This window comes from Triplophysa rosa, linkage group LG19 (genome assembly GCF_024868665.1).
Source record: "Triplophysa rosa linkage group LG19, Trosa_1v2, whole genome shotgun sequence".
Taxonomy (NCBI): Eukaryota; Metazoa; Chordata; class Actinopteri; order Cypriniformes; family Nemacheilidae; genus Triplophysa; species Triplophysa rosa.
In genome coordinates, this window is record NC_079908.1 from 19,273,206 (window position 1) to 19,297,036 (window position 23,831).

The following is a 23,831-nucleotide window of genomic DNA, read 5'->3' on the forward strand; positions in this document are numbered from 1 at the left end:
AGTAGAGGGAATTTTCCTACAGTTTTCTAGTATATGAATAATATAAATAAAGGTTTTTAAGATTGTGAGAGTATGTATATTACAATATTTTTATTTAAAAACACACCCACCCATAACAACCACACAGCAACTCCCTGGTTTGCACGGACATGAAGCACTCGCATTTACCTTAAAAACGTACAAATATAGTTTATTAACGTAAATATACAGCGAATCTTACGTTTAAAAGCAATCAAACGTTTCAAAACAAATGCAGCCCGACTGTTTTGACGACTCGCCGGCTTACACCAATCAGCGCCTTCGCTCTCCTTGAATTTCCCACGCGCTCCATATGTCACGTCCGGTTTCAGAAACTCGGACAGCTCTTGCTCGCGGATCCTCGAATCTTTCCGCCACACAACGATACACGCGCAAACTTTTGGGTGTTTTCAGATATCAGACCCCCCCGCGCGTATAACACCGTGCCTTCAGAACCGGTAATCGACGCTCGGGAGAAAACGGCAGGCACGAGACGACGTTTCGCGCGCGAGATGACCAGTGACAGCTGCGCGGGACCGATTTCTGTTTCTCTGTCATTCCTTTGCTGAGAAGAAAGAGAGAGAGAAGTGAGACACCGGGGACAGAGGAGAGCACCGACGAGCGGCTCTTACCGAGGCACTTGACCGGATCTGCATGCGAGAGCGAGACCGAGCGAGCGGAGGCGCGAGATGCAGCGCGTGAACAAGCTCCTGAGTCTCATCGTGCTGGTGCTGATGGGCACGAAACTCACGCAAGTAGGTCTATCGCCATCTTTACCTCCCACATACACATCTAACAGAGATCAGACTGCGGGGAATTAGCCAGATTCATGCATGAAGAGTTTTGTTGAATTGGATTACAGGATATGAGTCCAGTTATGTGTCTCGAGAGCGCACACTATATACAGCCGAAACCATCTGTGCGCGTCCAAGTTGCAAGCAAACCCTGGGATTTACATATTCATCCATAAACATACCTCATGCGTTAAAGAAAACGGTGGAGTAAATGTCGTTTTAGGTTTGCACTCATGTTATGGTATATTAGTGATATGTTATGTTTGACTTTGTTGTTTTGGTGTGGGGATCCAGACACCTCATGTTAAAATAATAGGCTAACAGTGATCTTAAAACTTCTTTTTTTTTAAATATGTTATATGCTTCAATCCCATTTATCACCGTCTGCTATATCACATATGGACATTTCAGAAATGTAAGTGTTATACATTACATCTGTCTGAGGTCAATAACAACAGCTGTGTGGAGTACTGGCAGACCAGAAAATGCATTCATCTATTTATGCTGTTTCCTGGGCTCTCTGAGAGCCAAACATAAATAATGCAACATTTGACATTTGGTGTTTGCAAGATGTATTTTTTTAAATGAGTTTACATCAAATTAAAAAGCCAGGATGTATCCACCTGATACTTAAATGTTAAGTGTGTTTTATAAACAGTTTTTTGGCCTGCGGGTCTCCTATTCAGGTCTCCTATACGTGCCATATTTGTTGTCGCTTCGAGTTATAGTATAATAGTTGGCCTCGGTCAGTAGACGCCATGCTTAAATGTCAAGAAAATAAAAATGTCTCAATGTTTGTGTGCTGTGCCATACACCTTGGTGTTTATTCATATGACAACACATTATAAATATAATTGTCTTCCCAATAAAATCACACGGTGGGAACAAATAGCAAGTTAATTTAATTCGCTACAGTAAGTACAATATACGAAATAAAACGCTTGTTTTCCTTACAGCCACTGGTGATTTTTAAATATGGTGTCTACCTGTATTAAGTCTACTGATGAAAAACAGACCGTTTGGTCACTCTGTAGTGTTCTTGGCTCCTCACGGATCACTTATCGCTTCTTGTCAGCATAGCTGTATTTTATTTTCATATTGATTGGAAAAGATGAGCATTTAACCAGCGCTGCCTGTGTAAATGTTGCATTAGGATGGCAGTGGGCAGCATGCTTACTCCGCATGTGCGCGCACGCAAATCTCCACTGACTCTGCCAAACACATCAATTACCGCAGTGTGGCTCTCTTCAACTTCTCATTTCAGAGATTTACGGCCCATTGGATCTGTCACAATTTGCCATTTTCGGCAGCTCTACCCAGGTTACACAAAAACACACACACGACTGCACTAGGAGCACACAATGACAGCAAAAAACACACAGTCTATACTGCAAAAATATGTCACGACTACATCTTTTAAAAATGATAACCGAATAATTCACATCGCTACACAAATACGTCATTTGGATGTTAGGAACGGCACTGAAGGATTTAATTTGCCTTCATTGTCAGTGTGAAGCGCATTAAATACTTCAAGAGTGCAGGTGTGCCAAGACAAAGTGATGGGCTCATCACGATGCAAATACAGTTATGTAATGTGAGATGAAAAGCTCTTGATTTCATCACAAGCCTTTAGTAATCTGCTGTTGTCTGAGAATTCTGGTGTGTTTGTGTTTATGTAGCATAGAGGGGTGTGTGTTTGTATGTTTATGACAGGAGTTGTGTTTTTCTTGTTATTTTGGCTCACACACTTTATTAATGGGCATAATGGCAGTGACACTGCGGTGAGCTCTGTTTTTTCAAGTACAGCGTGGTATTCAAACCAACAAAATGCTTCCGAAATTACCACTCACAGAACACCTCATATACTCAAACACCACCCAACACCAAAAGAGGTTTAATGGTCTGATAGAGAAGCCCATTAAAAGAGCTAAAATAGAAAATCATATGTGTAGTGTTGCTTTAAGGAACACACTTATCATACTTATCTTGGAGATACATCACCAAAAAATGAAACCTCTTCCATCGTGTGCTCACCCCCATGTCATTTCAAACCTGAATGACTTTCGTTATTCTGCAGAACACACAAAAATATATTTTTCAATCAACATTGGCCCCTGTTGACTTCCATTGGATGAACACAAAACCACTGAAACATTTCTCAAAATATCTTATTTTGTGTTCCACAGAAGAAAGAGTCAGAGACATGAAGGTGAATAAATGATGACAGGTTTTCATTTTCTCTTTAATGTAATTTTTTTTTTTTTAATTTAAGAATCGTAGTCAACACAACAACCGTGTACTGTGAAAATGTTTCTTATTGTTGGCTCAACCCAAGGTGCTGTGAAGAACCCTTATTTTTTAGAGTGTGCAGAACACATCCTAACTCTTAAAAAACATTCACAACAACACACTTACTGATCACCACCCACATAACAAATCCAAAGTACCACTTACTGAACACATCCTAGACATCAGTCGCTGAACACCGCCCACAGGACACCCTCGACACCGCCCACAGAACAGCTGATACACATCAAACCTACACAGCTCAACTCTGCCGTTCTGCTCAGAACAGCCCATTCAACTTGATAATATATTGTGTAGAAATTCAGTCTTAAGTGGGTCATTTTCATATTTGGAGCATAATTCAGGTCAGAATATAAATTAGAACTTCATAACTAGTTTTGTGCATCCATTGGACATCTGTTTTTTTTCTAAAGGGCTTTTTGTATCCAAGTATTGAGTGGCAGATAATCCCTGGGATGACCCTACAGTAGATAGTGTGATTTAAAACATTATTGATTTAAAGTTGAGAATTTCTTTTACATACATTTTCAGGCATATGCCGAGAACAGCCACTCGTTTCAAGAGTGAAATATCCACGCTTTTGGTCCCAGAGGCACTCTTGCTGTCTTTTCAATTTGTGTTAATGTCCTAATCGTATTTCAGTATGAAGCCCAAGTCCAAATGTAGAATCCATTCAAACCTCCATTAACAAGAGAGAGAGAGCGTGTGCGCGAGAGAGAAATAGATAATGGAGCCACATTGTAAATGGTTAGCTCCCTCAGCTATAGAATGGATGAGATTATTTCTTGATTACCACGGTACAAATACGTGTCTCCTGCGGTCTTATCACCTTCGTGGAGACTAAGGTCACGAGCAGTCTCAAACAATAGAATAATCTGTCTTGTGGATGAGAGGAGTTATCACGTTAGTAACGGCTTTGCGTTCCATCGATTGGGTTTGGTTTTGTATGAACGGCAGATGAAGAGTGTGTGTGTTTCGAAGACAACAAGAATTTTACCATCCTCGACATTTATTGTTTCTTTGAAACATAATCCATAAATCAAACAGGCACATCACACACAAACACAATTTTCTTGAAATCGACAACAGATAACTAAACAGATCTATCATCTGCACAAACATTCAATCTTTATTCTGCTGTTGTCCATCATATAGTTCTGCTGTCTGTGAACCGTGAAAGGGCAAATGTGTGTGCGTGTTCACTGGGGAGAGAGAGAGGGGTGACAAAGCAATCACTTAGCAACCAAGAACAGTGTGACAACCAATGCATCTTCAACACCCTAGCAACCATATTGCAACACCCTGGGCACCATCGAGTTTCACCCTAACAACCGCATAACACTTCCCTGGCAACCGCCCAAAAAAACAGCAGTGTAGTGTAGGCTGGCAAGAACTGCTTTTATTCCTCCTGAAACATAAAAATCTAGTTTGTCATTATTTTTGAAATAGACAAAAAGAACACAATTCCCAAACCTCAGAGCGAGAGTAAATTACTATGTTTTGCTGTAATAATATTTCAGCCGTGGACAAATATTCAATAACGTTGCATGACCAGAACGCAGAAGAAACACAAGAGCAAGAGTAAATGTTCAAAAAGCAGGGCTCTGTTCCAAACATCTCTGCGGTACACCAGAGGCCCGGAGTCGAGCAAATCATATGAGGTTTCTGCAGAAAAACATTTGGGAAACATCGACTTGCTCCGCTACAGAGCGCCGATGCTGCAGAAGTGTTAGTTGGGAGGTCTCCAACGCTCTGGTTCAGACCGATTGGTAAATCACTCATATGGTGTTGGAGGTTTTTTTACACGCAGCCAGAAGCTGAAAGCTTTACTGTAGACCGTTACACGTGAGTTACTGCCACTCTGCCTCCTGTAGAGAGCTCATGCCGTTTCTACTGGTACATTCTGAACTAACCATCATCCGGCCTCTTAATCTACAGGATATTATCGTTTTGCTGGGGGCTGAAAAAAATCCTACAGCCTACATATGAATTATTAAACATGATAAAAAAACGTATTAAAAGGAATGCCAGTTTGAGGTTTTAGTTGTGCTGCTCACTCCTTGATGAAAGTAATATTGATCGCTGTTCCCTTTGAGCATGTTGCTGTGGTATAAAACATTCATATGAGATGTTAACTGCAAATCTTGTTTGAGAATTAATAGCACCTGACCCAACAGAGGGGCTCAGTTATAAAATTGTTTTACAATAGTTAGAATAAAAATCATTCACTCAATTTCATATCGTTCCAAACCTACTTGACATTTGTAATTCTTCAAAGTATCCTTAAAAACAGTGCATGCAAATGGATCTATTACATTCTTCTGAAGTCATATAATAATGAGCGTAAGGAAAAGATCCAAATTTTTAAGCGTTTGTCATGCCAAACCTTGTGTTGAGAGAATCGCCACACAGCAACATTTCCTTCGAATAACAACTTCTGTTCAATACAGAAGAAAAATCATATTGGTTAAAAACAACATAAGAGAGAAAAATTTAAGAATTCTATTTTGGAATTAGAAAAATTGGTCAAGGCATGAGATTAATTTTTTTTGGCATCATACCTTAAAATTCCGGCCTAATTTGTCATTTGTAAAAGTGATACCATTTATATTTTAAAATTTATAGAAAAAAAACATTAAGAAAATTCTATTCTATAAGGATTATTAAATGGATAAAAAAGAGACACATGGAGATCTTTTCACTTCGATTCATTAGCCATTTTTGTAAAAAAAGGCATAATGTTCACGTATTATTAGTAATTTTATTCAGAAAAAAGCAAGGTTCAAGTAAATAATCAATACAGTAACATTCAGGAAGTTTATAAAGAACTAACATCATCCCACATCATATCAAAAATGACACATCCTCCCAAGGTCAATAATTTGCAGACAAGTGTGAGCCGCCAACACAAAGTCACCCCACCGTCACACAAACGCACACAAACACACGATTTTACAACAGGCCTTAATAAACCGAGAACTTTTTGTGCAAAACATCGCTCAATGTGTTTTTAAAGCAATAAGCAGTGGGTTACAGTGCATTTTATAACAGCTAAGGGTGTTGTTCGCGTCGTGCCTAAAACCCCGTAGCTGTTATAAAATGCACTGTAACCCACTGCTTCGTGGGGCTTATTGCTTTTATTAAATGGTTATTCCATATGCTTTGCAAGGTTTCATAAAATAAAGTAAATAAAATGATATTTAGACTATGTGGTGCTGTCAGCCGTTATATATTGGGGTATTTTATAACTGCTTAGAACTCTGCTCAGCCAATCAGAATCAAGGACCAGAACTGACCGTTTTATAAGATATGTTAAGCGCTGGTTGACGCGTGGGCGTGCTTTTCCAGAAGAATTATCCAATATGGGACTAAGAAAAGTTGTTACGTAAGGGAATTTCATGTTAAAAAAAACTATACGGACCCTAGGGGTGTGATTCGAGCACAGAAATACCACGTCATACGTCTAACTTGTTTTTTGACAAGTTGACCATGTTAAGCATGAGAAGCCAGCACGTTTAACAGTGTAAAGAAGTCAGAATGCATGATACACTGTTGCACCACCCCTTAAACAAGCAACTCTATGATTCATGCTCCACTGTCCAGTCACACACCAATATCTCAAGGCCGAACAAGCTGTAGCTCAGTGTGATTTGTGCTGAAGTGACCTTCTACTGCTATGGCTCTATCATTCATGTACTTCATTTCTCTTTTATATCTCTCTCGGTCTCCTCACACACAAAATACAATCTGACAGGCGTTTGATAAGCTGATGTTCCCTGCAGGAGGTGTCCTGTGCTCACAGGATATTTACGTTCAGCACAGAAAGATTGGATGATTGTGGTGCCGTACTCTACAACCGCACAAACATACAGATGCACTAGCGTGCGTGTGTGTAATAGAGAGTGACAAGTCCGGAAAGAATATATGCCCTAGATTCAGTGTTTTAGATGTTTTGCTGAGTGATGTTTTATTGAAGCGAGGTTGGATATGCTGAGAGACACAACTGGTTGCCTGAAACTCTTTATACAACTCCCTCTCTCTTTCACGGACTCTCAAAGGTCAGAGTGCAAAGAGATCCCGGACCATTGACGTATTCATGTTGTAATCCAGCAGCAGCAGTTTATGACGAACAAACATGGATCTGTTGTATGTTTCGGAAATGATCAGAATGCTTTGCCTTCAAAAAAACACATTATTATAAATAAGGGGTGACATCTGATAACAATCCACTGCCCATTGTGACTTTACGTATTCCATTTAATGTGACAACATGCCCCACACAGGAGTGAAAGCATTATTTTTTTGTAGCCAAGACTGTTTGTCTATACTGCAATCGGCTTTCCAAAGTAAAAAAACACTCATTGTAGCATAAAATAGGGTCATCAGTGACATTATGACGTTTGCACCTCTTACTGTGTCATTATTACTCACTATCACTTCGGGCTGTTATACTCATTCTCTCACACGGCAGGGCTACATTTTTCTTGTGGTATGGCTCCGGTTGGTGGTCGATGTCATTTCATGACAGTACCACTGACTGCAACACGGGGGCGCTCGTGTCATTCTGATGTAAACTGAGTTCATGCATTAATGTCATTCCTTCCAAGTAGTTTATTTTTATGTCACTATCATATCACTTTATTTACTGGGCAAAACATTAAACTCGGTTTTCAAAGATTACATATGTTAGATCTCTTTGAAAATTAGTATGACGTATTCTAAGTGTGTATTGATCTCTAATCAATATGATTCCACTTATAAATATGTTTTCATTTGCAAGCAATTCCTTAATATCACTTTCTGCAAGCCTTTAGCAACAAAAGACCCCATTACATCATCTTCCAGTGACATCACATCGGCGAGAAAACAACATTACAATATTAGTAAGTATTTGCAGTCGATTGTATACTGTTTTTTTCTTATAATATCAAAACTTTTAAAAGATGGCTATAATAAAGTCAGCTAAACCTCTGTCACTCACTGAGTTATAGGTTCCAACCTGTTAATTTTCATTTCGTGTAAGTTATAGTCGATAAAGTTTAAGTGCCTGAGTTGAACCACATACATTTCTGAGAGACCGCTATATGCTTTATTCGCTATATTCTTTAATGACGAAACGCTTTTGTTTTTAAAAGCCCCTACAATTGATACTGCATTAAAATATGAAGAATATCAATGCATTTTCTCTGTTTCCAATAAAGACATTTCCACCATGACCTTCGGTGTTTTATTTTTCTCACCATTCTCATTAAATAGTGATGTGTGTCCTATGAGAGTTAATGATTTTATTACAGGGCGCTTGTTAATTTAACATCACTTGGGATCATTTTCACTTCTGTTTTCCAGAAGTGGACAGTGACATTATGATGTTGTTTACGACCGTACCGGACTCGTGACCGTGACAATAGCGGCCTAATAATGCGATCGGTTGCCAAGCGCGAGTCCCGGGTGGCGCGCAAAGGGCGTCTGGTGAGCGGAGACATGACGCGCTCCGTTTATTATATAGAGGCGCGTGGCACCGCCTCCTTTCTCATCTAAGGAGGAGCATCGGTGCGCTCGGTCCCGAGTAATTCAGTTGCGTGGGGAAGGCGGACCGATAAGGGCGTGAACGCACACAAAAGAAGCACGACTAACGGGAAAGACACCAGTTAAACAGGACCGGCACGAGGGTCACCATAGCTCCGTTCAGGCTGTTTTTTGTTACTCGAACTCTACAGGATTCCATTCAACATCCGACAGCGCCAAGATGAACACCGCGATACCGTCCGAACCGGGACCGTTGGAGGAGACGATGACAGTTATGATGGTGATACACGAGGCGCTCACGGGCAACGATGCTCGCCGTGGTTTTCCAGTGGCTTGTGTAGAATAATGAGAGTTTGGATCCGAGCGCAAAGATGTCGGTGCCTTTGCTGAAGATCGGTGTGGTGCTCAGCACCATGGCAATGATCACCAACTGGATGTCCCAGACTCTGCCATCACTGGTGGGACTGAACAACACCAAACTAACCGCGGCGCATGGCGGCTATCCAGACCGGAGTATAGGAGTAAGTGCCGAGTTCTTTACGATTGAACGAGCGCGCAAATTTACATCAAAGTTTAAATATTGCATAATAAATCTGCGTTATTGCGTTTTAGCTGCGCTTTTCAGTGCTTTGCAACTCGCGTTTTTGGATAAGGGGGTGCGCACCAAATGCGTTCTTGCATTGGAAAGCAGAGCGCAAACCGACTATAACGCAGTCATTTCCAGAAGCCTTTTGAGCACTGGAACTTGTTGAAACTTAAAAACGCACAGCTCACGAGGCAACGTCCAAAGACGTGTACGCATACACCATCAATTATTTTAAAAAATGCGCGACGTAAGCCAAGAAAGCGTCTCGTACGCATGGCCACTTACGTTTGACGACGTTGGGCACACTTTAAACGAACGCCTTTTCTAGTTATTTTATATTTACAGTGTAACACAATAAATGTTTAAATACAGTTTGAACTCGATCTTTTCGTCCGAAACGTGCAGAAAATCTAATAAAGTGTGAAATAATCAGACTATTCTGTGAATCCGAGTAGAAGACAGACATAGAAGCACCACGTGTAAAACTACCTGGGTCAATGAAGTCAAACGTGTCTATTTGTGAAGAGGTTATTAAAGGTGTTTTTCTTTAGAGTAAAAGTAAGAACCACAGTGAGAAAATCTGTTTGATATTGGATTTGCTCAGCGCGGTTTAACAAATTAGTACAAAAAAAGGAATTATGATGAGATGATATAGCTAATGGTTTCTGTGCATATTTTATAGTTTGAAGATCTTGATGTCTAGATATAAAGATGTTTGTAAGAAGTGGAGTAGTAGGGCTGATGTGACCGTGAAATACAGCACAACATGTTTTTTTATTTAAGACTGCAAAGTAGACGGAACAAAAGTCTGTTTGCAGTGTTGTAATCTTCCATAAGCACGCTGTTGATGTGGTTGTTTTGTCTAAATGGTCTGAACGGATGTTCAGCGGTCGACCATCTGTGTTTCACCCCTGCCAGTTCCCGAGCGGCTGTGATTGGATCTGTAACTCAACAGCAGTTCTAGATTGACAGAAAGGTCCTTTATAGCTAACAGCTGTCAGTCAAATACAGCTAAGAAATTGTGTGTTTGGATAAATGCCATTGATGTTTGTCTTGCAGATTGATGTCAAATGCTGCGTTCTGATTGGTGGGTGGGAAGCGGGGCGTGACCTCACTGAGCAGATGGGGCTTTGCGTAATCTTATGTGTGTGTTTGTTATGTCAATGTGGAATTATAAATTAAACTGTGAAGGGCGGATGACAGCGAGGTGTAAATGTAATATTTGGTCAAATCAGACATCAGATTAATTCACCCTCTCTGTGCGTCTTTCACAGGTTTTACCCGCTAACCCAGAGGAGTCCTGGCAGGTGTACAGCTCAGCGCAGGACAGCGAGGGCAGATGTGTGTGTACGGTCGTCGCACCTCAACAAACCATGTGCTCAAGAGACGCCCGCACCAAACAACTCCGTCAGCTACTGGAGAAGGTAAACGAACCGTAGCCGTCAGTGACCTTTCACCTCCCGACCCATCATGTTATCTTTAACATGAAGTTACAATCGACGCTCAGTCTCTGACAACAGTGTTTTCTCCAGAGATCAGTGATCAGGGTTGTGCCTAACAACAGCTCAGTTAATGAGTTCCTCTGGAACAGGGTCGGCACTATGGCACATGTTCCAGAAATATAATCAGCAAGACAATGATGCAACCAGGGAAAAACACCGCGAACATATCACGTCACCGATAGATCGTAAAATATCTAGAGGATCTCACGACTTCTCTCCAAAACCTACATCCTAATATAAGTTCCCCATGTAAAGGCTTGGACACATTTTGGCCAAATTTAGATATTCGAGAGGAATCTATCCATCATCCGTCATTGTTGAGTGGAAAACCACCACTATTCAGAAAATGGAGCAAGCTGTATTAAAAAACAAAATGAAGCACTGTGTTGTCCAAGTTGACTAGCTCTTTTAAAAACTTTTCACAGACAAATGTGAAAATGGTAAATATTAATGATTTATGGAAAAAGTAAAAATCAAGAAATATGCAAAAACGAGGTTTCTGCCCAACAGCATAAATTAGATCATCTCAGGCCAAAGGCAAGAAAAGAGCTCAATTACAACCATTTTTGCACTAAATGACATAAAACTAATAAAGTTGTATTTATCCAACATGCGTGTGTTTGATGTATTTTATACGTTAGTTTTGCATCATCTTAATGTAACGTAATGGTTAACTTCCAACACAATCTCGCAGCAATTCTTAAGTCTTTTCGCGGTGGCTAATTTACATGAATTTGTGCCATCTCATTAATATGTTTTAGTATTACCGGATTTTAGGTTTAGAGGTGACGCTTCATTATTGTCTTTTCTATTAACCCTGCGAATTCATACGAATTAGCCACCTTGTAAAATTGTTATGAACCGTTTAAGATGACTTACGAGTTAGTACTTAAAGAAGGTTGCCCATGTCGGCAGTAGACGGCGAGGTTTCGAAAAAACAGATCTTACATGTCTGCTTTTTGCGTGTTTGTTGTAGGTGCAAAACATGACGCAATCGATCCAAGTGTTGGACCAGCGGACCCAGAGGGACCTGCAGTATGTGGTGAAGATGGAAGATCAGCTCCGTGGCCTGGAGACCAAATTCAAACAGGTGGAGGAAAACCACAAACAAAACATCGCCAAGCAATACAAGGTACGCATGCACGATTATACACAAAAATGCACGCTAGACAATTCTCATTTTTCATCAAAGAATGATTACAAAGCAGTTCAAATGGACACGGCACAATCAAGATTGCATGCATAAATAGAAATGTGCAGACCTACCTGTGCATCTGTCGAGAACGTATGATCCAGCGTCATTTTTAATATTAATTGCTAATAATAATAATACTACATTAAATCATAAATATTTAAAAATGAAAAATAAACGATAGATCTGCACATTTCAGTTTCTATAATGTATCATAAGAATGAAACTACTATGAAAACATGCCAAAACGCACATCTCGCAAACATGCATGAAATGTTACGTTATTTGCACTTTGGTAACACAGCAGCGTGCATGTGTGAGTACAAGAGTCTGTGTGTGCGTGAATGTGTTTGATAGGTTAGCGAGTTAGCTCCCTGTGCTGAGTCTGTTGTTTCTTGCTTGCAGGGCTAACTATAAAGACATGATAGGAGAGCCAGAGGCCAGAAGAGGCAGGTCTAACCCACGATTGGCTGAAGTGGGCGTCAATCACGCTGTTTATGTCACGATTCTCATATTCTATACGACATTAGCTGTAAGAAGCACCCCCTCCCCTTTTCTTATCTTATCCAACCACCAATCAGATCTCTTTCTGCATGCCAATCTAAAGGATTGTTACGTTTCATTTATACAGTATGATCTTCATTATTATTTAGCTACATTGATATTGCTATGATTACTCATATTCTTCTTATCTTTGCTAGGATTGCTTAAGTTTTTTTTTTGGTTTGTCACTATGAATCTTTGGTTATTGGAGTAATATGCGTTTGAAGTAAAGAATTTAATCTTACCATCACATTGTTGTATGTGAGTTGTAATTTTCAGCATGTGTCCCTTCTGCTGTTGCATTCTAAACGATAAACTAATAAAGTCTTTTCCCAATTGTTTACCGTGTTCAGAGCGCTTGATTTCGTCGATAAATGTATGCCGATTATATACGGAGCTCAGTAAATTTACTGCTGTTTGGCCTCTGGACTCTCAACACACAACACAGACACGCACTCTTACAAATGAAGGTTCTTTAAAGGTTCAGCAAAGAACCTTCGTCAAATCAAAAATAATTCATCACTGTCTAGGGTTCTCTAGTTGGATGTATGATTATCGGGAGATTATAAAAAGTTAAGAGAGTGCAAGTGAAACAAGTACATTCACAATGTGCCAAAAGTATGTGGAGATCCTCTTGAACAAGTTTGACTTCAACTACATCCGTTTCTCATATTTGAATATCTCAGTTTCTCCTTTTAAATCGACGAGATTACACGGAGAGCTGAAAACGTTTGCATCTTTTTGTTCTGAAGAGATCTCAACAATGTCTGCAGTCAATATTTTTAAAGATCTCAATACAAACATTTCTCGTCAAATGAACCCAAATCCAGATTTGACCGCTACAATCCACATTCATTTTACACCTCCGTACTCTTCGTAGATTTCAACAACTGTATATTTGTTTCCGTTTAAATGTTTCCTAAGCAATTTAGGAGAAACATTCAAGATGGTTTAATAGCCTTAGAACATAAAAAGGCTCTCCAGACGTTTTGGCTCCTTGATTTATAAGAGTGTACAGATGAACAAACAAAAGCTGATGCATGCACCCTCACATACATCTGAAAACACAGACTGTAGCGATCATCTCTATAGATGGAGACAAGGGTTGTCAGATTAGACAATACCTCCAGAACCTCAAAGGGACTTTATCTTTCCCATCATCCCTCTGTTCCCGGCCCGCCGGCACCTGAGCAGCTCTGTTACGTATTTTCAGGCCATAAAGGCAAAAATGGCGGAGCTGCGACCGCTGATTCCCGTTCTGGAGGAGTACAAAGCCGACGCCCGGCTGGTCCAGCAGTTTAAAGAGGAGGTGCAGAACCTGACGTCCAGCCTCAGCCTCCTCCAGCAGGAGATGGGAGCGTACGACTACGACGACCTCCACTCTCGCGTGGTCAACCTGGAGGAGAGACTGCGTGCATGCATGCAGAAACTGGGTACGACACAAACACACTCAAAAATATAGAGGTTTACATAATCCAGAATGATGTGAAAAGAACGTGAACATGTAAAAAGTGACTTCTGGCATCATTTCCTCGCCCTCATGACACGATCAACAGGGACCTGAGACAAGAATAAGACACTTAAGGATGACAACTAAGAAATCAGATATGAAAAAGCAACATCCGAGCAATAAAATTGTCTCGGGTGGCTCTCCATCTTACACACACGTGCACACACACCTGTCTCTCTCGCTCTCTCTCTCCCTCTCCCTCTCTCTCTCTCTCTCAGAAACGTGTGGGCCAGCCTCAGTGTGCTATCAATTGCTTTTTAAGGGACTTCATTTATCTTTCAAACACACACACATACACATACAGACACAGTGTAGACACACACAAACACACTTGGGCTTTGTCCTTGTGTGTATCTTAGCTGAAACCCCAGTAGGCTTATTGAAAAGAAAACCACATGAACTTCACATGCAGACATCACTATTATTGCTCTCAGTACATAACTCAGAACAGGTGTGCTCTGCTGTTATATTAAAGGAATGGACTTTTGCCTGTCAGATGATAAAACGTTTATAGATTTGCACTGAATTACAGAAACTAGGGTCTTTTGACTATTAAACAACCACCTACAACAAATCAGAAGCCACCTAGAAATGTCACAGCAGTACACATGAAGCACATTACAAACCACAAAGCAACGCATTCACAGGGCTGCATAACGATTAATCGCGACTAATCGTTTGCAGAATAAACGTTTTTGTTTACATAATATATGTTGGTGTACTGCGTATGATAATTATGTATTTATAAATACACGTACATGCATGTACTGTATATAATAAATATGTAACTTTTGATATGTTTTATATTTATATATATATAATTTATATTATATATAAATATTAAATATATTTTTTCTTAAAATCATGCATCCATGTGTGTGTATTTATAAATACATAATTATCACACACAGTACACCAACATATATTATGTAAACAAAAACGTTTATTCTGCAAACGATTAGTCGCGATTAATCGTTATGCAGCCCAGTGATATAGCGCGGACAAGCATTCCACTGACATTTCACATTTGATAATATTATTAAACAAACAAATATCAAGCAGCAGGTGTTACTTTAATGTGACGCATGTAAAAGTCTATGTTTTTTCTATGTAACTACAATGAATCGCATGTTATATAAGGTGTAAGATGGTTGTTTGGTTCTAAAGAAGTGTGAATATGTGTAGTATGTGTGAGGCAGAGCTTTAGTCTAAAAATAGTGCTGTAACAATTTCGCCTGAATCTCCCGGCAGACGCCAGATTATAGCGAGTGTGTTAATCTGTGTGTGTGTGTGTGTGTGTGTGTGTGTGTGTGTGTGTGTGTGTGTGAGCATGAGCTTGAAAACACGCAACAGACATGCAGCACTACACCATATACGTTTGATCAATTTTGACACGTTATATACTTTTTTTATCATTCACTATATTTACTATTTATGAATAGATGTTATTATATCATATTTTTTTCATTGACACACAATAAAACATTTACATATAATCAATTAAATTAGCGATATAAAATAATACGTAGAATCTAAAAAAATCACTGAGCAGATTAATGAAGAATGAAAATCGAATTATCATCTGTGCACAACACATAAATGAATGAATTATAAATGGAAAAGGTTGGATTTTGCTCTACTGTATATTTCTTCTCATTGAATATTCTGTTTCAACCAGACACGTGTCATGCTGATTTCAAGAGGAAGTTGAAGAAAAAATGAGTTTTACAGAATTCAAAATGATTTTAATAAAGGTGTATATGACTCGATTAACCAGAACCTTCATTAAAACATCAATTTAATAAAGTAATTGGACTTTTATTCAGAGACACCACAACTCAACAACATTAAATGATCAAACTCATTCAATTTGTGTGTTTGTTTGCTCTGCAGCATGCGGAAAGCTTACCGGCATTAGTGATGCTATCACCATTAAAACATCCGGCTCTCGGTTCGGATCCTGGATGACGGACCCACTCGCTCCTGAAGGAGACACAAGGGTGAGTGTTAAAATGAAGTTTCCATTTAAAACCAAGAACCCACACAGTACTCAACTCAATATACAGTATGTAATGAAGATTTTGCCTGCGAACATTAACTTAATATTATTAAAGACGAGGAATGATGCGGAAGGTCATGAAGGCATGCTGGGTAAAAAGCTTAAAAGTAATGATCTTAATTGACGCACGAAGAGTGATTTTGGTTGTAGATCAACACAGATTTGCAGGATTTCTTCATTTGTAAGCTCATTGCATGCACACAGTCAGACCAGCTGTGTATTTAACGCCTGCAGTCAAACCCCAAGCATATAGCTGCTGTCAACAGATTTATAAACACGTTAAAACGCCACAAAGCTGAAGCTACACTGTGAAGCAAACCTCAATGTTGAGCTACGCTGAAAAAAATCCCGTAAAAAAAATAAATTCTGGCAGCTGTAATACCGTAAAATAATAGTTTTTACCCATTTTTTCATGTTTGTCTTGTAAATACTTTTTTCTGTAATTTGATGCATTTCAAAAACCGTATTAAAATCTGTAAAATTCTTTTTTTTACAGTGTAATGCAAAAACAGGGAACGGTCAGAAAGAAATGACATATATTGTCATATAGAGTCACACTACAACATTTCTGTAATGCTGATCTAAATATTTCAAAGAAAAAACTCTAATCTGACGAGAGGATCAAAGGAACATTCTGGGTTATCTTCTTAACTTAATATCTCTATAGCACATCTGTGGCACGCTGTTGATTCCCACAGACAATCATTTCAACTGCTCACAGTAACCTCGAGTTTAATGGATTGTGATTTATGCTGTTGTATAACGCTTAAAGATCTGGCCGTGTAACCGAAAGGTTAAGGTTCGAACCCTGCGAGGGTTGATCTATGAGCTTTCACCACCCAGCAAGACATGTTGATCTAGGTTGTTCCAGAGGGGACGCTCTTGTGATAAATGTACTGCAAGAGGGTTTGAATTCAAGTGTTTGCTATTGTAGATGACAAATGAGTTATTTGCATGACAAATTTGTTGCATGCTTTCAAAGGAGCATCTGTGGGAAGTCTCTGACCATTCTGGAGTCCAATTCTGACCAATTAAGAATCTGTTCCCCTAATGTTTTATTATTCAATGCACATTTCAAGTTGCAGTCTGTGACTTTTGCCTCCATATTGATTTGTGTGTATTTTTAACCGACAGATTAAAATAAAATAAAGGAAGAAGTATTACTCGGATACAGAAAGACACAGACACACACATTCGTACAAGTCCAAACAAAATCATTAGAACCCACACCACACTCCAGTAGACACACTCACACAAAATGTCACAATTACAAACCCAATACAGGCATTAAAAGCAAAGTTTTAACAAGCTGTTCAACCATTAAAACAATACAGCCATTATACATCAAGCCATTGAATCTAAACTCCCTTTCACACCCACAGCCCTTGAGTTCCTCTCTCTCTCTCTCTCTCACTCTCACTCTTTCCTTCTGTTGTTCTCACACTTTGGGTCGTGGCTTTTGTTTTTAAAAGATGGATGAGACCGTAGGCTGTATGTGTGAGACGGGCAGAGCGTGCGTGTGTGGGAGAGAATGCGAAATATCGGAGTGGCTTTTGGCTCTAGCTGTAGCGGAGCATCATGTCGCTGTCAGACATATTAAGCAGAGATGGAGCATTTAAAATGTGCACTGAAATGAATTTCATGAACAAACCCGGCCAACAAATGAGACCCTGTGACTCGGCAGCTAATGTCAAATATTAACGTGTCATCTATTCAAAGATATTTCTACTCGCTTTCTTTTATATTCTGATCATAAGGGTGTTGCATTGACTGACTCTAAGAAGAAACAAAGCTGAATGAAAGAAAATTAGAGATTTCTATTGGCCAAAGGAATTTTGGTTGTTTGTGATGTTTGTAATTCTTTCAAATCAAATTCAAATCATTTACTCATACATATGTCATTCCAAACCTGTATGACTTTTTCTTCTGCCAAAGACAAAAAATATATATCCTGAAGAATGTTAGTAACCAAACAACATTGGCCCTGCATTGACTTCCATATGGAAACAAAACCACAGAAGTGTCTGTGTGTTCCACAGAAGAAACATATATATATATATATATACAGCCTTTGAATGACATGAGGGTACAGTATATAAATGATGACAAACATTTCATTTTTCGGTGAACTATCCTTTTAAACACTAAATTATTCCACTAAATTGAATTGTTCAAATCAAATTCACGTCAAGTTTTATTTTTATTGCGCTTCTCACAATTTTGCGTTGTTGCAATAAAGGTGCTTAAAAGGTTCTTTAAAGAACCATCTCTTTCCTACATTTTTATAATCTGAAGAATCTTTTTTCGCCACAAAGAACCTGAAGGTTCTTCGGATGTCAAAGGTTTTTTATGGAACCAGACAAAAACGGTTCTTCTACGGCATCGTATTAAACACTGCAACAACAAAAAAACAGGAAAAATATGAATTATTTACAGGTAGAATACATGGTTTTGGCTACATCAAGACAACACAAGCAAAATACGGTAGACAGATGTGTTTGCGGGCGTGTGCTGTATATATATATTGTGCTTTGTGCCTCCTATAGAGAGCGCACAGACGTCCCGCTGGGACTCTGGAATATTCCATAAACGTTACTACTGCCTTTCCATTCCACCCCTCCCGCTCGGAGAGAGCCAAGCTCCAGCAGCCATGCTGGGATTTCTCCACAGAGAGTCAGCTTTTATCCGGAATGATGTGGAATTTCCCCATAGGGTTCATAATGCCTGGCACACAGGACCTTCCTGGCTGTCAGTTTTCACCGTCTCCATTACGCCACGTTCAGATGGGGGGAGGGATCGCTTCCAGTTTCCAATTTAATTAAGACGCCGTGCTGTAGTTTACTGAACGTGTCCTGCCGTGCCGGCAGATTTATGCCAAAACAACAAATATTCACATGCTGGAATGAGACAAATAAAGAGCAACTTGACCTACTTTGATTTACCATTAAAGAATAAGCGAATGGTCAGAGGTTTTAGTTAAATGTTTGTTTACAAATTTGATTCCAGCAATGTTTTGGTTTCTCATTGTTAGGAAGGTGATGCTTTTATTTTAATTATATTTTAAATTAGTTTAATTTAATTCAACAGCTTTTGTTTTACAATACACTTTAATCCAAAGCAGCTTTATAGACAAATATTTGTTTAAAGCTGCTTATTAAACACATCGAAATGTCCAAGTTTTTTAGAAAAAAAAAACATGTTTTTTACATTAAACATTTTGATTGTAAAATGTTGGTTGTAATTGCTTATTTTTGGCCCAAAATAACATGCAATAAATAAGTAAATAATTTCTTAATAGATTCAAAATGTTTAGTGTAAATTATGTTTTTCTCTATGTTGTTCTCTCAATGAAAACAAGGATAAATAATGTTTTGTCATTTTTTAAAATAAAAAACGTTATAATTTAACAATAAAGAAATAGTATTTAAATAATCTATAAAATTAACAAATAATATTTCATCAATATTTATAACCATTTGTAATAATTGTACTTTTTACTAACATTTCTACACTACAAAAAAGATATAAACATGCACATGTGATCATAACACAAAATAATTAACATTAACATTTACAGTTACGCATTTGGCAGATGCTTTTATCCAAAGCGACTTACATTGCATTATACTATACAGTACATTTGTATCCGAGTATGTGCAATCCCTGCGATCGAACCCATGACCTTGGCGTTGCTAGCGCCATGCTCTAACCACTGAGCTACAGGAAAGCAGAATCTTTACATCTGTGTTTTGAATCAGTATGCTAAAATGTCTAGATTCAAAGAACATCAGATTCATGTGAAGAATTATTCTCTTTTTTCCAGGTATGGTACATGGACGGTTACCATAACAACCGCTTCGTTCGAGAATACAAGTCTATGGCAGACTTCATGGCGTCAGATAATTTCACCTCTCACCGGCTGCCGCACCCCTGGTCAGGGACGGGTCAGGTGGTCTACAACGGCTCCATCTACTTCAACAAATTCCAGAGTAACATGATCATCAAGTTCGACTTCAAGACCTCCACCATCAGTAAATCACAGCGTCTGGACAACGCAGGCTACAGCAACACCTACCACTACGCCTGGGGCGGCCACTCGGACATCGACCTCATGGTGGACGAGAGCGGCCTCTGGGCCGTGTACGCCACCAATCAGAACGCAGGGAATATTGTCATCAGCAAGCTCCACCCGATGACCTTGCACATTTTGCAGTCCTGGACGACCAATCACCCGAGGCGCAGCGCCGGCGAGTCCTTTATGATTTGCGGAACGTTGTACGTAACCAACGGCTACTCGGGAGGTACGAAGGTCTACTACGCCTACCAAACCAACTCCTCGACGTATGAGTACATCGATATCGTTCTGCAAAACAAGTACTCGCACATCTCGATGCTGGACTACAATCCGCGAGATCGTGCGCTGTACGCCTGGAACAACGGCCATCAGGTTCTCTACAACGTCACGCTTTTCCATGTCATCCGCTCTGAGCAGTTGTAACCGTGATGACTGGAAAATAAGGGAAAACTGTCAACCGTGGAGTGGATTGACATTTTGGGATTTAGTTTGGAGTATCTCAAAAGGAACATTAAAGAGAACCCAAGATTCCCAAGACAGTCCATTGGAATGTTCTTATTTATTAAACAATGTTATGCTGAATGAAAAACTATGAATGAAGAAAACAAAACATGAACAGATGCCAAAAAACAACAACAAATACATAAAGCCACGCCTCTCTTTTTTACATAAGGACCTTACTTTGTAGAACAGTGGAGTAGTGGACTATAAACCTATCGTGGAATATTCGATCCCTTCCTCATCAAGCGAGTATGTGCAGGAATATCATTGGTGCTTCATTGGGCAAATGAACACGGACGGCTACCGGTCTGTGCAATATCACAGTCCAACTCATGTGTGCTTTGCAGAGCTAAATTCTTTAGATAATGAAAATCAAATGAAAAAAGCGATTGCCTGAAGGCGCTGACTGTTGAAAGCTTTGTTGTTGTTCAAAGGACTCTTGTGAGATTTTACTTGAACTTCTCTGCGATTAACTTCTCTAGACGTGGTCACACCATATCGTGAAATGTTTTAAGGACCCATGTAGAGACTGAGATCAGACCAAAGTGTGCCGTTTAAGTCAATATGAAATCAAAATTGATCCCATTTACTAAAAACAAACAAAAACACTGGGTTGATTCAATCCACAGTTGGGCAAGATATGGAAAAACCCAACTGTTGGGATTAAATCAAAAGATGATGGGTCATTTCATTCTAAAATGTTGGACTGTTTCAAGCCATGGTTGGGTCAAATATGGACATTTTATTGGTTCATTTAAACCAATGTTTAGTTTTGTCCTTTATTTAGCCAACCATGATATTTATAGAAGGTTTCATCGGACGCACGCGCTTGTCCCGAAATTAACTTCATTTCTATGTCTGGTTATAATATTTTTTTTTTTCATATTTACTTTGATCTTTTATCAAAATGTAATAAGTTGCCTCCAAAATAAGTTTGATTTTATGTAAAGAATCCCACCACTTTAACCAGAATTACCAATGGATAAAAATAAGGCCACTCCCTTAATGTTGTTCTCACTGAATATTTTGTTGAATTTGATCACATTATTGAAATAAAATGCAAATTGCATTTCACGTTGACTTTAAACAATCTGCGGTGAGAACATCACCCTTCAAGAAACAGCTACACAGCTAGCTGTATTTGTAAATAGACGTGCGTTATACTAGCATCACGGTTGCTACGATACACCACGTCCGGGCCGTGTAACAGCTGCACGAGATGTTATTAACAGATGGTTCAGGTAGAATCCAGCTCTAAATTCATATCTGTGCTGGTGATTTTTCGTGAAACTTTCTTTTGCATGAGCAGTTTGTCCATGCGCAGGTGTGCTCAAAGGAATGTTTACCTGTATCTGATCCAGGATGATGGCTGCGGGTGGGGGGTGGGCACCTGTGCGGGAGAGAGGAAGACTCGGGTTGGGCGGGTAGTTTCTAGAAACGTAAAAAAATGCTTGTTTTCGATCTTGTTTGTTTTGAGTGTCTCGTTTCCCATTTGTATTTTTTGTAGATTTATAGTTTGATGTTTTTTGTAATATAATACCGTAAGCTTGAGTGAAGCTTCGACGTCTTTTAGTTCGATGGCGCTAGAAAGCCACATTTCTCTCGGAAATTCAAAAAAGATATATCAGAGTGATATCAGAATGTACTGTAAAACGTCTATATGAGAGTTTAGAGGGTATGAAAAATATAATAATAAAACTATGAAAATATGACGCTGGCATTATAAGGCTCATACTGTCTTATGAAGCTAATTAGCAATGGCTAATATTAGCTTTCGTTCTTTTTAAGCTTAGCTGGATGTGTGTTGTATCTGTAAATCGATGATTCTTACCAATAAACAAAGGATTTATGTCCTTATGTCATTCTGGATTCACGTCTGAGTGGAGTTTATGAAAATTTACCATTTAACTATAGTAACCATAGTTTTTTGGTTTTATTTGTAGTAAAACCATATTTACCACAAATGTACAATGATTATTTCCTTCACCAATAAAAATGAAGAAACTATGATGTTTGAACTAAAAACTATGGTAATACAAATGGTAAAGTGTCAAACCTGTCCTAAACTAGCCTGGAACCGGTTAACCACATCTTGGTTAACCACACATTTAACAGTGATTCCGTGTTTTCGTCTATGGATGCATGAATAAATGATGTCTGCTTGTATAACAACTGTTCTGGATGTGTGCTTCCATTATCCTAAATCTATATAATAAATAGCCAGACCCAGTCTTATAAAAGCTTTATACATTATTGATACAAACTCTACAGTACCACAGCCAGCAGCTACTGTGTAAAAACACGCTAGGCTAGTCTTTTTGACACAGAACTTGATCATAACCATTCTCGTGAATTCTAATAATAATCAATGTCTTCTAGAAGCAGATGAGTTTTCTAGCAAGATGGTTGGAGGAAAGATTGAATTGGCATTGATTTGAACAATAAAAGCACCCTCCTATTCCAAATGATAATGCAAATGTTTAGTCAGCATACTGCAGAAATATAAGTCTGCTAAAACCGCCCTGGGACGACGGTAATGACATTTTCTTATGTAAAAGAGCAATAGCTCTGTTCTGTTGGGTAGTAATATTGATTCCCACATTTTAGCTTGTCAGCAGTTACTTAGTGCGATGTAGTCAACAACAAAAATTGAAATGAACCCATTTACTTTCTTAATGCACATTTTTGGTCTTATTGGGAACCACTTAGAATAGAAAGTTATTTATTAAAGAATGTAATAAACTATTTTTTAGCTTAACAATATCTGGCAGCCCCTCTCATTCAATCTCTTGACAACGCTTTACTATGTAACCGGTTTCAAGACGCTGCGACTCCATCTCCTAGAGATCCATCATTTCTATGCAATATTTTACAACAAATGCATGTCATTCCAACCTGTATATGACTTTTTCTTCTGTGGAACACAAAATGAGATATTTTGACAAAAAACATGGTTTTGTGTTCATACAATGGAAGTCAATGAGGGACGATGTTGTTTGGTTACCATCGTATCTTCTTTTGTGTTCTGCAGAAGAAACTAAGTCAATGATGAACAAATGTTCAATTTGGGGTATCCCTTTAAGTAAAAGCTGCAGAAAAATTCACAGTTCTTCAATGATGAATAACTGAATTTCATATGGACAGCGATGCAGTGTGCGGAATATAAGTGACCCTCAGTGACCCTTCCTCCCTGATGAAAAAATGATGGGATTCGG

At 39.0% G+C, this 23,831-nt stretch overlaps 1 protein-coding gene across 2 annotated transcripts; it reads left to right on the forward strand.

Moving 5' to 3' along the window:
- Positions 1 to 338: 338 nt before the first annotated feature.
- Positions 339 to 22,806, forward strand: olfm1b (olfactomedin 1b). Of its 2 annotated transcripts, none has more exons than XM_057360198.1 (6): positions 339 to 773; positions 10,509 to 10,658; positions 11,713 to 11,868; positions 13,685 to 13,904; positions 15,875 to 15,981; positions 19,864 to 22,805. In XM_057360198.1, exons 1-6 carry the CDS (start codon positions 708 to 710, stop codon positions 20,536 to 20,538), a joined length of 1,374 nt encoding a protein of 457 aa, XP_057216181.1. In that variant the 5' UTR covers positions 339 to 707; the 3' UTR covers positions 20,539 to 22,805. The 2 variants fall into 2 exon arrangements, with proteins under 2 accessions (XP_057216181.1, XP_057216180.1); XM_057360197.1 differs by lacking the exon at positions 339 to 773 and adding an exon at positions 8,663 to 9,169 and having other exon boundaries at positions 19,864 to 22,806.
- Positions 22,807 to 23,831: the final 1,025 nt, after the last annotated feature.

Bases quoted from the DNA above. Each gene is read 5' to 3' on its own strand.
- olfm1b (XM_057360197.1), top strand. From the start codon at position 9,020: ATGTCGGTGCCTTTGCTGAAGATCGGTGTGGTGCTCAGCACCATGGCA. The intron at 10,659-11,712 runs GTAAACGAACCG...TGTTTGTTGTAG, and splicing joins TCCGTCAGCTACTGGAGAAG to GTGCAAAACATGACGCAATC. The intron at 15,982-19,863 runs GTGAGTGTTAAA...TCTTTTTTCCAG, and splicing joins CTCCTGAAGGAGACACAAGG to GTATGGTACATGGACGGTTA.